The sequence below is a fragment of the Sinocyclocheilus anshuiensis genome, unplaced genomic scaffold (genome assembly GCF_001515605.1).
Source record: "Sinocyclocheilus anshuiensis isolate Anshui unplaced genomic scaffold, SAMN03320099.WGS_v1.1 scaffold91, whole genome shotgun sequence".
NCBI classification, from domain to species: Eukaryota; Metazoa; Chordata; class Actinopteri; order Cypriniformes; family Cyprinidae; genus Sinocyclocheilus; species Sinocyclocheilus anshuiensis.
The window spans coordinates 1,736,757-1,750,908 of NW_015552636.1; the positions used below are offsets into that span (position 1 = coordinate 1,736,757).

The 14,152-nt window shown below is 33.2% G+C and overlaps 2 protein-coding genes across 7 annotated transcripts in view; both read right to left on the reverse strand.

Annotated features, from left to right (window-relative positions):
* The window catches only part of chchd6b (coiled-coil-helix-coiled-coil-helix domain containing 6b), a 23,719-nt gene extending 20,083 nt beyond the window's left edge, over positions 1 to 3,636 (reverse strand). For 2 of the 5 annotated variants that reach the window (XR_001631713.1, XM_016458142.1), the window contains exons 1-5: positions 3,418 to 3,630; positions 2,724 to 2,823; positions 2,596 to 2,644; positions 1,654 to 1,798; positions 671 to 691 (exon numbers count right to left, since the gene is read on the reverse strand). Coding sequence is in view for 4 of the 5 variants with exons in the window: in XM_016458142.1 (XP_016313628.1) it covers positions 671 to 691; positions 1,654 to 1,798; positions 2,596 to 2,644; positions 2,724 to 2,823; positions 3,418 to 3,501 (399 nt within the window). In the remaining variant the exon portion in view is untranslated. Of the gene's footprint in view, positions 1 to 670; positions 692 to 1,653; positions 1,799 to 2,595; positions 2,645 to 2,723; positions 2,824 to 3,417 lie in introns of all 5 variants that reach the window. The other 3 variants (XM_016458140.1, XM_016458143.1, XM_016458141.1) reach the window with 3 other exon arrangements.
* A 1,387-nt stretch (positions 3,637 to 5,023) lies between these two features.
* Positions 5,024 to 14,152, reverse strand: part of tpra1 (transmembrane protein, adipocyte asscociated 1) — a 21,138-nt gene continuing 12,009 nt past the window's right edge. The window contains exons 1-9 of one of the 2 annotated variants that reach the window (XM_016458119.1): positions 13,814 to 13,971; positions 13,623 to 13,709; positions 12,478 to 12,550; positions 11,756 to 11,835; positions 10,978 to 11,088; positions 10,823 to 10,883; positions 10,640 to 10,742; positions 8,343 to 8,423; positions 5,024 to 6,191 (exon numbers count right to left, since the gene is read on the reverse strand). In XM_016458119.1, coding sequence (XP_016313605.1) covers positions 5,948 to 6,191; positions 8,343 to 8,423; positions 10,640 to 10,742; positions 10,823 to 10,883; positions 10,978 to 11,088; positions 11,756 to 11,835; positions 12,478 to 12,550; positions 13,623 to 13,709; positions 13,814 to 13,927 — 954 coding nt within the window. In that variant the 5' untranslated portion in view covers positions 13,928 to 13,971 and the 3' untranslated portion in view covers positions 5,024 to 5,947. Of the gene's footprint in view, positions 6,192 to 8,342; positions 8,424 to 10,639; positions 10,743 to 10,822; positions 10,884 to 10,977; positions 11,089 to 11,755; positions 11,836 to 12,477; positions 12,551 to 13,622; positions 13,710 to 13,813; positions 13,972 to 14,152 lie in introns of those variants that run through there. The other variant, XM_016458120.1, reaches the window with a different exon arrangement.

Genomic DNA, 14,152 nt, shown 5'->3' on the forward strand with positions numbered 1-14,152 from the left:
CACAGATAAATGAAGATTTCATTCATTCACATGATGTTTGATTATATGGCTAGCAGCTTTAAAGTTAACATGAACATTTTTTGTTTTTTTATCATCTTCATCAAAATGTAATAAATTGCTCCACTTCTGGAACAACTTTCACATTTGACAATGTTATTAATGTTAACTTAAACTATTAAAAATGTTCTTGGTAAATGAAATAAAAGAAATGTTGAAATGTTGCAATAAGTTTAAGTTGAAATACTAACATTTCTAAAACTAAAATTAAAGCCATGAAGAAATATATAAAACAATTTAAGCATATAACAAAATTATTAAAACCAATTTAAAATATTAGTAAAACTATAATTGTATAAAATACTAAAATAATATGCATCAATCCCTCTTATTGTAATCAGTTAGTTTTAATCAGTCATTATAGAGACACTTTTCACCATCCAATCAGTTCATCACATATAAAATCAAGTCCCAGTGACATTTTCTTGTTAAATATTGTCATACTCTAGTAACATGGGTTGTGAACACAGTTTCATGTTGACTTTAAACTGGCTCTGATGAAGAGACTGACTGTTTGTTGTCTTATTCACACACAGCACTAAGAAGCAATGACACATAAAACCTACAATAAAACTGAGATTCACAGCAAACGACTGCTGCTTCTGCTTCTTACCCGAACACTCAACTCATCCGGCTGAGAAACGACAGAGAGCAGAGAAACAACGTAAATGATGAAGAAACATTACAGCCCATGAACCTCAGTCAGAGCAGATGCTGTATTTATAATTACATCAAAGAAAGAAAGAAAGAAAGAAAGAAAGAAAGTTGCACTGAATTGAATTTCTGCCTATTTTAATTTAACATTTTTTCCCCAAATCAATGTCTCTGTTTCTGTAGGGAATCACACGCTTCTTACAGTGGTTTGCTGTTGTTTTACACTCGTTTAGTGTTTATAGTAATTAATGAACTGGGTATTAACACACATCTGTGTGTCTAAATGAGAAGGAATATACATGTTGATCGTAATCAGAAACACATCAGCTGAAGGAAAATAAACTGAGAGATAGTGCAAAATAAAAGATTGCAATCATGATCACTAAAAGCTTTACATGCAAAACAGGGTAATTATAATTAACAATGAAGCTGGTTATTATAAATTACACTCTGTAATTAAATGAGGAGCATCACCTCAAACAGCAACATTAAATCAAACACTCCTGCTGCCATCTAGTGCTGCAAAACACTCATTAATACTGCTGCTTTTGAAACAGGTGCATTATGCTTATCACGAACATCTGAATTATGTGTCTGTGTGACTTAAACGTCACTTTAATTAAACAAGTTTTTGATTTTTAAAGATATATTTGAATTAAACACTGAAGCATGCAAATGTGAGTTCAGAGGACTGCGAAGTCGACTGATCAGAAAGATAGATGCCTCATCATCATGAAAAATATTTGAGAAAACAAACAAAAATCTGTGCGAGTTATTGCTTGAGAGTTCTTCATTATTAAAATATTCTTTTGTAAAATGAGGAATCATGTTGTCAAAGTGAGGCATGTTAAAATGCACACTGTATGTCAGAGAAGGACAGACAGTATCAGGACAATGAAAGAAGAAGAGAAGCGTGTGTGTGTGTGTGTGTGTGTGTCTCACCAGGTTGTGTGTTTTGTCTGGTTCCTGCCGTGTCTTTGCTGTCTCTCGCAGCGCCGCTGGGTTCATATCGTCTCCTGCCATCTCTCTCTCTCTACGGCTGATCCGAGCCAACTCTTCCTGGACCAGAGCCTGCTCACGCTCAAACCTACAGTCAACACACACACACACACGTTTGTGTTGCTATCTTAGTGAGGACATTGCATAGACTTCCATTGATTTTCTATCAGGTTAATGATATTTTCTATCCCCTAACCTGACCCCTATCCCTAAACCTACCCATCACAGAAACATCTGCAGAACACTAGATCTACATCAAAACATCTTTTGGCTGATTTATAAGCCTTTTTAACTAGTGCGGACCAGTCAAATGTCCTCACTAGTGGGTTGACATGATCTTTCACTAAATAAGTGAGGACATTTTGTCCTCACAAGTATAGTTAAACCAGTACACACACAACAGACAGACAGACAGACAGACAGACAGACAGACAGACGCACACAGATGACATTAAACACCATTACAGAATTGGTCATGTTGAATAAGCCAACTAGCCTTGATTGTAGTGAATGTGGCTCACAATGCTTTGTTTATCATTGTAATGCATAATAATCTCAATAAATAAATATTATATTTTATTTTATTTAAACTGTCAAATATGTATGCATCATTAACTAAAACTATTAAACTATTTTAATAGTTTACACAGTTGTCTGTCTGTCTGTGTGTGTGTGTGTGTGTGTGTGTGTGTGTAAAAAAACTAAAACTATTAAAAAAGACAAAAACGCATAACAAAATTACAAAAAGTTAAAAAAATAAAAACTGAAAAACAAAAAAAACAAAAAGTATGACCACACAATTTACTGATTTTTAACAGAGTTGCAGTAGTTATTATGGCAGAGAATGTCTTCAGAAATACCGATAAAAATATATAACACACTAACCGTCTTCTGAGCTCCTCCTGTGTCTCTGCAGCAGATGATCTGGAGGGCCCTGAAATATCAAAATAACACAGTCAAATATGAGATATATAAACGAGTGCTGTTGAAGAGAGGAGCAGAAGCAGTCGTACCTGGTTCAGGTCTGGCACTCTCTGCTTTGGGTGATGATGATGATGAAGATGATGATGATGGTCCAGACTCCCGCATCCGCTGAAGAACATCTCCGGACAACTGAGAGCACAGATACACTCGCATTAAAATAACACCAACCGAGTTATGATTCCCTTTTTCAGGGACATATCTGGGTATATAAATTCACACAAATGACCAAAAACTAAAAAATGTATTAATACAACCAAAAAAACATACAGCTCTCAAAAGAAATAAAAAAAATAAGCTAAAATAATAATAAATAACATACAGCTCTCACTGTTCACAGATCAGATTGCACTGTTTTGTGTCGCTGACCTTGAGTGAGAGCAGATAAAATGACTGTAACGTTACAGGTTTCTATTTCACAGCACATTAGATCCCAGCAAACAAGACATGAGGATACACATGATCACAATGCTTTAAAATGAGCACATTTCATCATTATATCACATATGAATCCATGAAAACAGTGAAAGACTAACAGTTCAACTGATACTTTCATTTTCATGATACATACATTCATTTGAACAGCCACTGAAGTTCAAAAGAGAGACAGTTACAACAGACTTCTGTTCATAAAAGCACAATTACATCTCATAAAGGTACAGTAGTATCACACAGGACATGATTGTTATTCTGTATTTGAAGTGCAGATGTTGTTGTGTCTGTCACCTTTACTCCGTGTATGACCGTGACATTGTCCTGTTCATCCAGTCCATACGACACAGATCTGCTCCTGCTGTCCGCGGCCCCCATCAGCCCCAAAATCACCACAAACAGCCCAACAAGAGAAATAAAATCACCCCGAATGACTTCAGGGTCACTGTGTCCCGCTACGTGCGCATAGAATCATCAAACATCCTATTACGGGTTATCACGCATCACGTGACACGCGAAATGCACGATGGGAAATGTAGTTCTACTCAACACACTGACGTCACATGGAGGTGTGAAAAAAGAGAGGAAAATATTAATTTTTTGTTTTAATTGTTTGCTTGCTTAATTTGAGTTCTTATATTGAAAGCAAAACTTTTTTTGTAGTGAGATATAATAAATAGAAATTGACAAATGCACTTAATGTTACTATTTTATTATTTTTAAGGTACATTTTAAAGGTAGTTTTTTTATTATTATATTTGAATGCAATGGTCGGCAAATAGTAATACTAACATTTCATTTATTTTCTCATATTGCTGAAGATTTCATTCATTCACATGTGTGACTGTATGGCTAGCAGCTTTAAAGTCAACATGAAACAAAATAACGTGGAACAACTTCAACAATCTGATGCAGTGTTGTCAAATAAAACTATTAAAAATTGTTTTTGGTAACTGAAATCAAATCAAACATAATTATTAAAAACCTAAACTTAAAAACAAAAACTTAAACTCGTTGCAACACATCTAATTTTCATTTAAGTTGAAGTACTAAAATTACTAAAACTGAAATAAAAATGTATTAAACCTATAAATATATATTTTAAAAAAGCACATACTAAAGCTAGCATTAAAATTTAAATTTTAAAATTAAAAGCTAATTTTAAAAAATTCAATAAATACTATAATAGTAACAATAATAGTAATAGTAGTATAAATAGTAATAGTAGTATAAAAATACTGAAAATCTTACATCATCAATCCCTGTTATATAATCAAGTCCCAATGGTATTTCTGTTGTTGAATATTGTTTTTCACTCTAGTAGTTTTTTATTATTATATTTGAATGAAATGGACGGCAAATAGTAATACCAATATTTCATTTATTTTGCCTTTTCTTTTTCTCTGTTTTTTTTCTCATGTAAAAAATCTTATTTTATCTATTCAGATTTTCTGCTTTTATTTCTTACAGTAAATTTTTGTGGCATTTATTTCCTTCACATAGCAATGGTGAAACGGTGACGTCAATGAAAAAATAATCATGAAAGTGATAGACATCACGTGATGACGGTGTGTGAAGCATGTTTGATATAAAACATAAATGAACGCACGAGCCACAGAAGTATGTTCCAAAATAAAAGTTCTCGGTTGTCCGTGTGGCTCAAAATAAAGCCTCTTTGCTGGACTTAGATTCAGTGTTCATCTGACTAAAATGGTGTCTTATTTTCTGCTGTATAACATTTAATCTTTAGACTTAACAAAATAAATACCCTGATCTTTAACAAAGCATTTCAGTGAAGAAAAAAAACAAAAAATATCTTTTGAGATATGCTTCCAATAACAGGTTGCAATATAAAAAACAAACAAAGAAATAAACAGGCAGAGCAAAGCATTGAGTACAATTTGCACTGAATTTCAGATTATATTACTCATATAACTCATTTAGAGTTGCATTTCAGTGCAAAAATTAAAACTTCAACACTAAATTGCCTTAAAATCCACTGTGTGCAAATAAAAAAATAATTAAACAAAACAGCAGAGCATCCACACATCTCTAAATACATGCAGTTTAATCATAAAACATCTTCTCTCCATGTTCAAATCATGTTTAAAGAAAAAAAGAGAAATAAGCAATAAGAAACAAGCATTTTACTCAGGCCAGATTTAAATGAAGATTTTTTTCTGTGCACCAAAAAAAGTTAGGTTGTGATTAACTAGTGGTATTCCATCAAAAGTAGAAAGATGAACAAAGATCACGGTTTAAGCTTTCACTTTAAGAACTGAACCCAAGTCTAATGATGACAGGCTAAAACCAAATTCATCAGATAACTAAAATAAATAAAAATGCTTTCAAAACTATGATATAGCACGGAGAAATAAATGTTTTGACAAATTTCTAGATGAACGCTCAGCCCATATGAAGCATATGAACAGAGCCAAGGTAGATTACAGGGTCCTTAAGACTTCAAATTAGCAAGCGAATGAGCCAAATCAGTGCAAAACAACTCTAATGGCAGAAAACGAGCATCAAAACACGAGCAGATATTTTGCTGGTATCAGTAGCATAACATCGTGAAATCATCTAACGGCGATCGAGAAATATATTACATTATGCACGTCACAAAGTCCATTAAAGTTGCCTGCGGTACAGATCCGAGCACACACACACGTCAAATTAAGAGCACTGGTGTTACACAAGGAATGTTGAATTCATGGAATACAAATGAAATCGATCTTAAATAACAGCACTGACTGGGAAAAGCGTTTCCGGATCAAGGCAGTCCATGAGAAACTGAAGTCAGATGTTGGTCAGTGTTAAAGCGTGTTCAGGCGTTGAGGGCCCTCCAGCGGTCGCTGTCGATGCTGTTGATGCTGTGTCCTCCGCTGAAGGGCCCCGACACCACGTCGTCCAGATACGCTCCAGAGCCGTCGATCTGCGTGCTGGAGTACGAGCCGTGATCCAGATCCTTCCGGCCCAGACCCGAGGACGAGGTGTTGGGCAGGTGAACGTCAGAGTCCTCCGGCTCATCGATTTGTGACTTGTAGGAGAAGAGGATTTTGGGCTCGGAACTGAAGAGAGACGAGGAGGAAGCATGAAAAATGACCGGCAACACAGCTAATATAACAATAGTTATATTAGAAAACGGAGAGTTCCGGTGCTTGATTCTGATTGGCTGAGCCGCGCTCGAAGCTGTTGTAAATTACTCTACAAACACACAACTTTGTTTACTTTGTGTGTTTCTCAGCAACTACTTTGTTGGAACCACAACTGTTTCTGAGGAACTACATTGTTTGGTGGAAGAATACTGTTTTTATTAATATCATTACACTTTAGTTGCTCGGTTTTATTTGTGAAACCGTACTGCGTATATGGAATAACCATTTTATAAAAGCAATAAGCCCCGTGAAGCCATGGTTTACAGTGAATTTATAACAGCTAAAGGGGTTCACTGTTCACTCATAAATTCAAAACATTTTTAAACATACGCTTCCATTAAAAAGTATATTCAAATACATTAATGCTTCTATTCATCAAGGATGCATTAGATTGCTCAAAAGTGTAAGTACAAAAGATTTCTATTTCAAATAAATGCTGTTTTTAAGCTTTCTGTTCATCTGTGAATCGTGAAAAAAAAAATAAATCACAGTTTCCACAAAAATATTAAACGGTTTTCAACATTGATAATAATCAGAAATGTTTCTTGAGCAGCTAAACAGCTTATTAGAATGATTTCTGAAGATCATGTGACTCTTACAGAAGCCCTTTTCCACCATATTCAAAAAAACTGTATGTATTATAATTATGACATCAACAAAATGATTAAAAAAATTACTTTTAGGTCATAATCATGACTCATAACTATGACTTAGTCTCTCATAAGTTTTAGATTTTTTTGTCATAATCAGGACTTGTCATAATTATGATTTATCAAAGCATGTTTTTAGTGGCAGAAATAGGTTTCCCTAATTACAATTCCAAAATATATGAGATATAAGATAAATAAGGACAATTATGAGATAAGCCAAACTCATGACATAAAAAGTCTACACTTACAAGTCTACACTCAAGTCATAATTATGACAAAAACAATTGTGACTGTTTAGACTTTGTCAATTTTCACTTCTGTCATAATTATGACTTTTTACCTCAATACTGGCGTTTATGTCAAAATTATGACTTATCTCATAATTGCAACTTTTTATGTCATAATTATCATTTACCAAAGCATGTTGTTTTTCTTATGTGGTGGAAATGGGTTTTTATAGACACTGAAGACTGGAGTAATGATGCTAAAACATTCCGCTTTGCATCGCAGGAATAAATGTTTTACAATATATTCACATCTAAAGCAGTCGTGTCAAAATTGTAACAATATTTCACAACATTACTGTTTTTGATCACATAAATGCAGCCTTGTTTTTTTTCAAAAACATTAAAAACTCTTAATGGCCGCAAACGTTTTGAATGGTAGTACATAATGGTAATCTTTTTTACTGAGGAGATGTTATGTATGTTAACTATGAATTATTGATATACAAAAACCAGATGGTATCAGTGGCATCCAGCAAAAGTGTATCAATTTGATATATCATTTTGTACAAATGTCTAAAACCGCAATATCTGTAACCATGTTTTTAAAAACACTTCGATAAAAAAGGATTTTATTTTTATTTATAAAAGTCTGGAACAGGGAAATAACCACGTTTATCCTCTCATGGTATCAGAAGTGCTCCAACTTTGCCACATTTTTGGATCGTTTCTGTAAAATTCTGTTTAAAACTATCCAAACAGAAAGGACTTCCACAGACGTCCAATAGAACGAGTAAAAGCTTGTAGAATAATATGACGGTTGGCCACATTTGCTAAGAGCAGTAATGTCTTTAAGGTGGTGTTTAGTGCAGTTTTATCACGGACAACAGCATTTCTCTTGCTCTTTTAAAGTAAAGAGTTTGACATGGCATATAGAAACACTCACAACTCGAAACTTCCCCATGAGGTCACGCACGACTGCTTTTGGAGCCTGAATTCAAAATAAATCCTACAAAAGTGCAGAATATGGCATTTTGCGGAAGTTGAAACCCACAGCAGCCTATTCATCTGCTCTGTGAACACAGTTCCTCATGCACAACTAAAGCATGATAATATGTCTCTGTCTAGAGGCTGCATCGACTGAGACGTCTGTAATATCCTGTGACTGAATCACAGGTGGATCTACTTACCCGAAGAATCCTTTGAGGAACGTCACATAGATCAGAGGAGCAAAGACGGAAAAGTACAGGAATGTGGTCACATCCACACAGCTGCAAACACACAGAGAGGAACAGATACACAGAAAACTCAGTTTGAAACCATTCTGGTAATCTGGCATCCATTTAAATTTAGAGACAATTCATTTGAAGCATTTGGAAAAAGGTCAAATAAATAAATATGATGATATAAAAAAGTTTTTTTTAGTAAATATTTTAGTATTTCTAATATTATTGTAGCATTCTCAAATCATGAGACAAACATTCTCAAATTCATTTCACAAACTTTTCCCTCACATTTTATGCAAATAAGACAATGCATATTATATGTATTATAATAATATATTAAAAACAATTAAATTAGATGAATTAGAGAATCCAATTTTTGGGGGCTTTATCTATATGCACCTTTTAGTATAAAGAGCAGGACATATTGCCAAATATTTGCTATAACAGATATAAAGATAGCAGATGAAATTTAGACAGACTTTTTAAAATCAAATTAGTTTACAAAATATATTTGAAAACTATTACAAATTGCATTATCTAACACTAGCATTTCTGTTAAGTGGCTAACTGCACTGCTCCAACAGTATACCCTAGTAAAAAAAACAAAACCTATCCCATAATTTATTTAAAATACATGTTTCCATACTAAGTATACTTCAAATCCATTAACATATCTATTGACATATCAATTAAAACTTACTGATATAAAATTATAATTAAAATTTATTTGGAGTATTTCTTTAATGCACAATGCACATCTCTTAATATTATGCCTAAAATGTGTTTTAATATCACTATTAATAAGGAGTGTATGATCTCTGTATAATATGAGTCTTTATATGCAAGATATTTAAAGTGTACCTCAAGTATCCTTGCAATAGTTCCACTTTAGCAGAATCAGATATACTTCAGTATATCTTTAGTTGGACTTCGGCACTATTTCTGCACAATTAAACTGCATTAAGCACAAAATCAGCTGTTCCAAATTTAGCAGACTTCAAGTATATCAGTTTAGTATACTAAAAGTACGCAAATATATCTGTAGTATACTTAGCACTAGTGCTGTCAAACGATTAATCGCGATTAATATATAGAAAAAAATATATATTAAAAAACAAATACTAAAATGTATTCGAAATACATTTATTTTGTGCTGAGTAGTGCTGTCAAACGATTAATTGCGATTAATCGCATCTAAAATAAACGTTTTATATAGAAAAATCTATATAGATCTATATCTATATAGAAAAAGATATAGAAAAAAATATATTAAAAATTGAAAAAATAAAATACTAAAATGTATTCGAAATACATTTATTTTGTGCTGAGTAGTGCTGTCAAACGATTATTTGCGATTAATCGCATCTAAAATAAAAGTTTTATATAGAAAAATCTATATAGATCTATATCTATATAGAAAAAGATATAGAAAAAAATATATTAAAAATTGAAAAAATAAAATACTAAAATGTATTCGAAATACATTTATTTTGTGCTGAGTAGTGCTGTCAAACGATTAATTGCGATTAATCGCATCTAAGATCAGTTTTATATAGAAAAATCTATATAGATCTATATAGAAAAATATATAGAAAAAAATATATACAAAATTGAAAAAAAAAATACTAAAATGTATTCGAAATACATTTATTTTGTGCTGAGTAGTGCTGTCAAACGATTAATTGCGATTAATCACATCTAAGATAAGTTTTATATAGAAAAATCTATATAGATCTATATAGAAAAATGTGTACTGTGTTTATTTATTATGTATATATAAATACACACACTTAAGAGTATATATTTTGAAAACATTTACATGTATATATTTATATTTTATATTATATATAAATACATTTAATATATAAACAACATATTTTTCTTAAATAAATACATGCATGTGTTTGTATTTATATACATATAATAAATATACACAGTACACACACATATATTACATAAACAAAAACTTTTATTAATCTCATCTAAGATAAGTTTTATATAGAAAAATCTATATAGGTCTATATAGAAAAAGATATAGAAAAAAAATATATAAAAAATTTAAAAAAAAAAAACTAAAATGTATTCGAAATACATTTATTTTGTGCTGAGTAGTGCTGTCAAACGATTAATTGCGATTAATCGCATCTAAGATCAGTTTTATATAACAGCACTACTCAGCACAAAATAAATGTATTTCGAATACATTTTAGCATATTTTTTTCCCAGTAGGGTAGGTTTGACAGACAGAGATGAATCCTCACCACAGGCCTTCAATGATGTCGGCACAGAGCAGCGCGCTTCCCAAACCCTGAACCAGATTGAGCAGGGACAGGATGGCAGCGTACATGTAAAAACTCCTCTTCGCTGCGGCACGAGAACCAGAAACACATTCTCATCATCATCATCTGAATGCTTCCTGCATGATGAACACTGCGTTTACTCACATGGTAACGAGATCCGCTCTCTGACTGGAGTTTTAGGTAGGATGACTATCAGGGAATACACCTAAAACAGATTATATCGCAGAATAAAACATTAATAATTCAATATATAAACACAATATGGTTTCATAAGAAAGGAGAAGTAATTGATTAGATACCAGGAAAAAGAAACAGGAACTGGCCAACCAGAAGTGGCGCCCGCCGTGGCCGTAGATGTTGAAGTCTTTGGCGGAGAGATGTTTGTCCGGGAAACGAATCTCCAGAGTCCCCTGAGAGAGCAAGAGATGGCTGCATTACAGCAATAACTCACTAGAAGTGAATGTATCACAGCTAAGTGTGTTTTTACACACATCGGCACTTAAAACTCATTATTTATCAGTTTGAATTAATCAGATTATTAACATCCAACTCAACAGATGCTTTTCAAGGACATATATTCAGCCATTTTTGCTGTAATAAATGTATATAAATGTGACCCTGGACCACAAAACCAGTCATAAGGGTCAATTTTGTGAAATTGAGATTTATACATCATCTGAAAGCTGAATAAATAAGCTTTCCATTGATGTATGGTTTGTTAGGATAGAACAATATTTGGCCGAGATACAACTATTTGAAAATCTGGAATCTGAGGGTGCAAAAAAATTAAAAATACTGACAAAATCATCTTTAAAGTTGTCCAAATGAAGTTCTTAATGCATATTACTAGTCAAAAATTAAGTTTTGATATATTTACGTTAAGAAATGTACAAAATATCTTCATGGAACATGATCTTTACTTAATATCCTAATGATTTTTGGCATAAAAACAAAAATTCTAATTTAGTCCCATACAATGTATTGTTGGCTATTGCTACAAATATACCCCAGCGACTTAAGACTGGTTTTGTGCTCCAGGGTCACAAATGTGTAATGAATGGCTGCTGTGTAACACACCTGTGTGATGGAGTAAGCCAGAGACAGGACCGCAGTGATGGCCAACACACGCTTGATGCTGGACTTGCTCTCCAGATGGCCTGAGCAAACACAATCAGCAAACACCACACTTTAACAGGAAGAGCTACACACTAAAAGACCCTTTGTTTTCATGGGCTCTCACTGCACAGCAAGTTACAATGCAACAGGTACCTTTAGAAAACATGGAAATCACTGTCACTAGTGTTGCTTTTGTTAACTAAAACTGCAAAATAATAATAATAATAATAATATTTTAGGGACCAATTATCACTATTCCTAAACAATAGCATTACTTAAAAAACATAAAAAACAATTTTCAATAATTGAAATACAGCTGGAATAAAATTAAAATATAAAATATTAGACCCAAAAAAACAACAACAACGTAAAAACCTAAAAATGATAATTAAAAATGTTGAATGCTGGCTTGGCAACTCACTCAAATTAATAAGTTTAAGTGCTAACATTACTAAAACTGAAATAAAGCTAAATAGAAAACTTATTTTACTTAATTTAATTAGTGAAACTTAAAATTAAAATGACAACAAAAATATAAAAATAAAAGCAAAAAAAAAAAAAGAGTTAATACTGTGATAGATTAATAATACAAACATTACATTTTCACCCATTTGAAAAATGTGATTTTTATAAGAAACGGAATCACATTTGAGATCCAAAACAAACACAATGCAGGAACGTACCAAAAGCCAGTCCCAGTATGATGACGCTGAGCTCAATAGCCAATAAAAAGAACCTCGTGATTTCCCAAAGCACCTGTAAACACACAGAAATCACTGATGAATTCACAACATAATCACAGCACTGCGTTCATCACAGCGTCAGCAAACCTAATACATCTGACGTCAGAACAGACTATGCTTGCTTTCTGAATTCATCTTCCTGCTCTGATTATGAATGATTCATCAGTCACGTTATTGTAATTAAATAAATGTTTGTTTTACAATCCATCAACATAATATAAGAAGTTGCTCCACCTCAACTTGTCACTGACTACCCTGTTTCAATAAAAAGACTACCGTTTAAAACTTTGACGTCGGTAAGATTTGTTAATGTTTTTGAAAGAAGTCTCTTCTGTTCACCAAAGCTGCCTTTATTTGATCAAAACAGTAAAACCAGTAAAATTATGAAATATTATTAGAATTTAAAATAGCTTAGTTTAGCTTAGTTTAATAGTTTTCTACTTGAATATAATGTAAATTATTATTTATTTCTGTGATTTTCAGCATCATTACTCCAGTCTTCAGTGTCACATGATCTCCAGAAATCATTCTAATATGCTGATTTGCTGCTCAAGAAACATTTCTGATTATCATCAATGTTGAAAACAGTTCACTGCTTCATATTTTTGTGGAAACCTTGACACATTTTATATTTCAGGATTATGTGATGAATAGAAAAATCAAAAGAACAGCATTTATTTGAAAGAGAAATCTTTTGTAACATTAGAAATGTCTTTACTTTTGATCAGTTTAATGCACAAAAGTTCTCACGGTATAAACATTTTCTGACTGGAAACTTTTGAACTGTAGTATGTCAAATACAATAAATAACTTGATACTAAGTCGAATGGAATATAATGAAAAATCACAATATCAAAACAGGAATAAGTCATGTTTTGCATGTTTTAAATGTTTTTAAACATTAATTTATTTTCAGAGCAAGAGAAAGCAAAATGTAGAACAATGACTACAGAAGCTTTTGGTGGTGTCATAAAACGTCTAAAACGCAAAAAGTTGTACTTTCAGATGCAGATTTGGTAGATATTACCATAATTAATTCAAGATTGACAGAAGTCAGCGTGAAGTCCTCATGTGTGTGTTTTCACCTTGTCTATGAGTGTGGCGGCGCTGGATGTGCTGACGGTCATGGAGACGATGGCACGTGTGATTCCTACAGCCGCCACCACGAACACCTGAGTGGCACGAGAGAAAGAGTCCGTCAGAGCAAACCTGAGCAGAAAACACAAACTCCACTGCATGCAAACCTTCAGCTCACACAGGACGCTCTGCTGCTTACCAGTATGTAAAACGCCACGAATATGGGGCTGGAGGTCAGACGGATCTTAGCGCGAGCAGAAGGAAGCTTCCACATCAGGAAGACCAGGAAAGCCACGTTTGGGACGAGCAGCATCACGTCCCAGTAACGAACCCTGACGGAGAAACAGAGATGGAGAGTTACGAATCAGACCAAAACAGAGGCTTTAGTGCTGTGACACGGTGCTCATTAAACATGTTTAGATTAAACAGCACAGAAACCAGCCGTTTATTACTACAATACTAGACCACACACACACACACAGACACAGACACACAGAGACACACACACACACACACGCACAGACACACACACACAGAG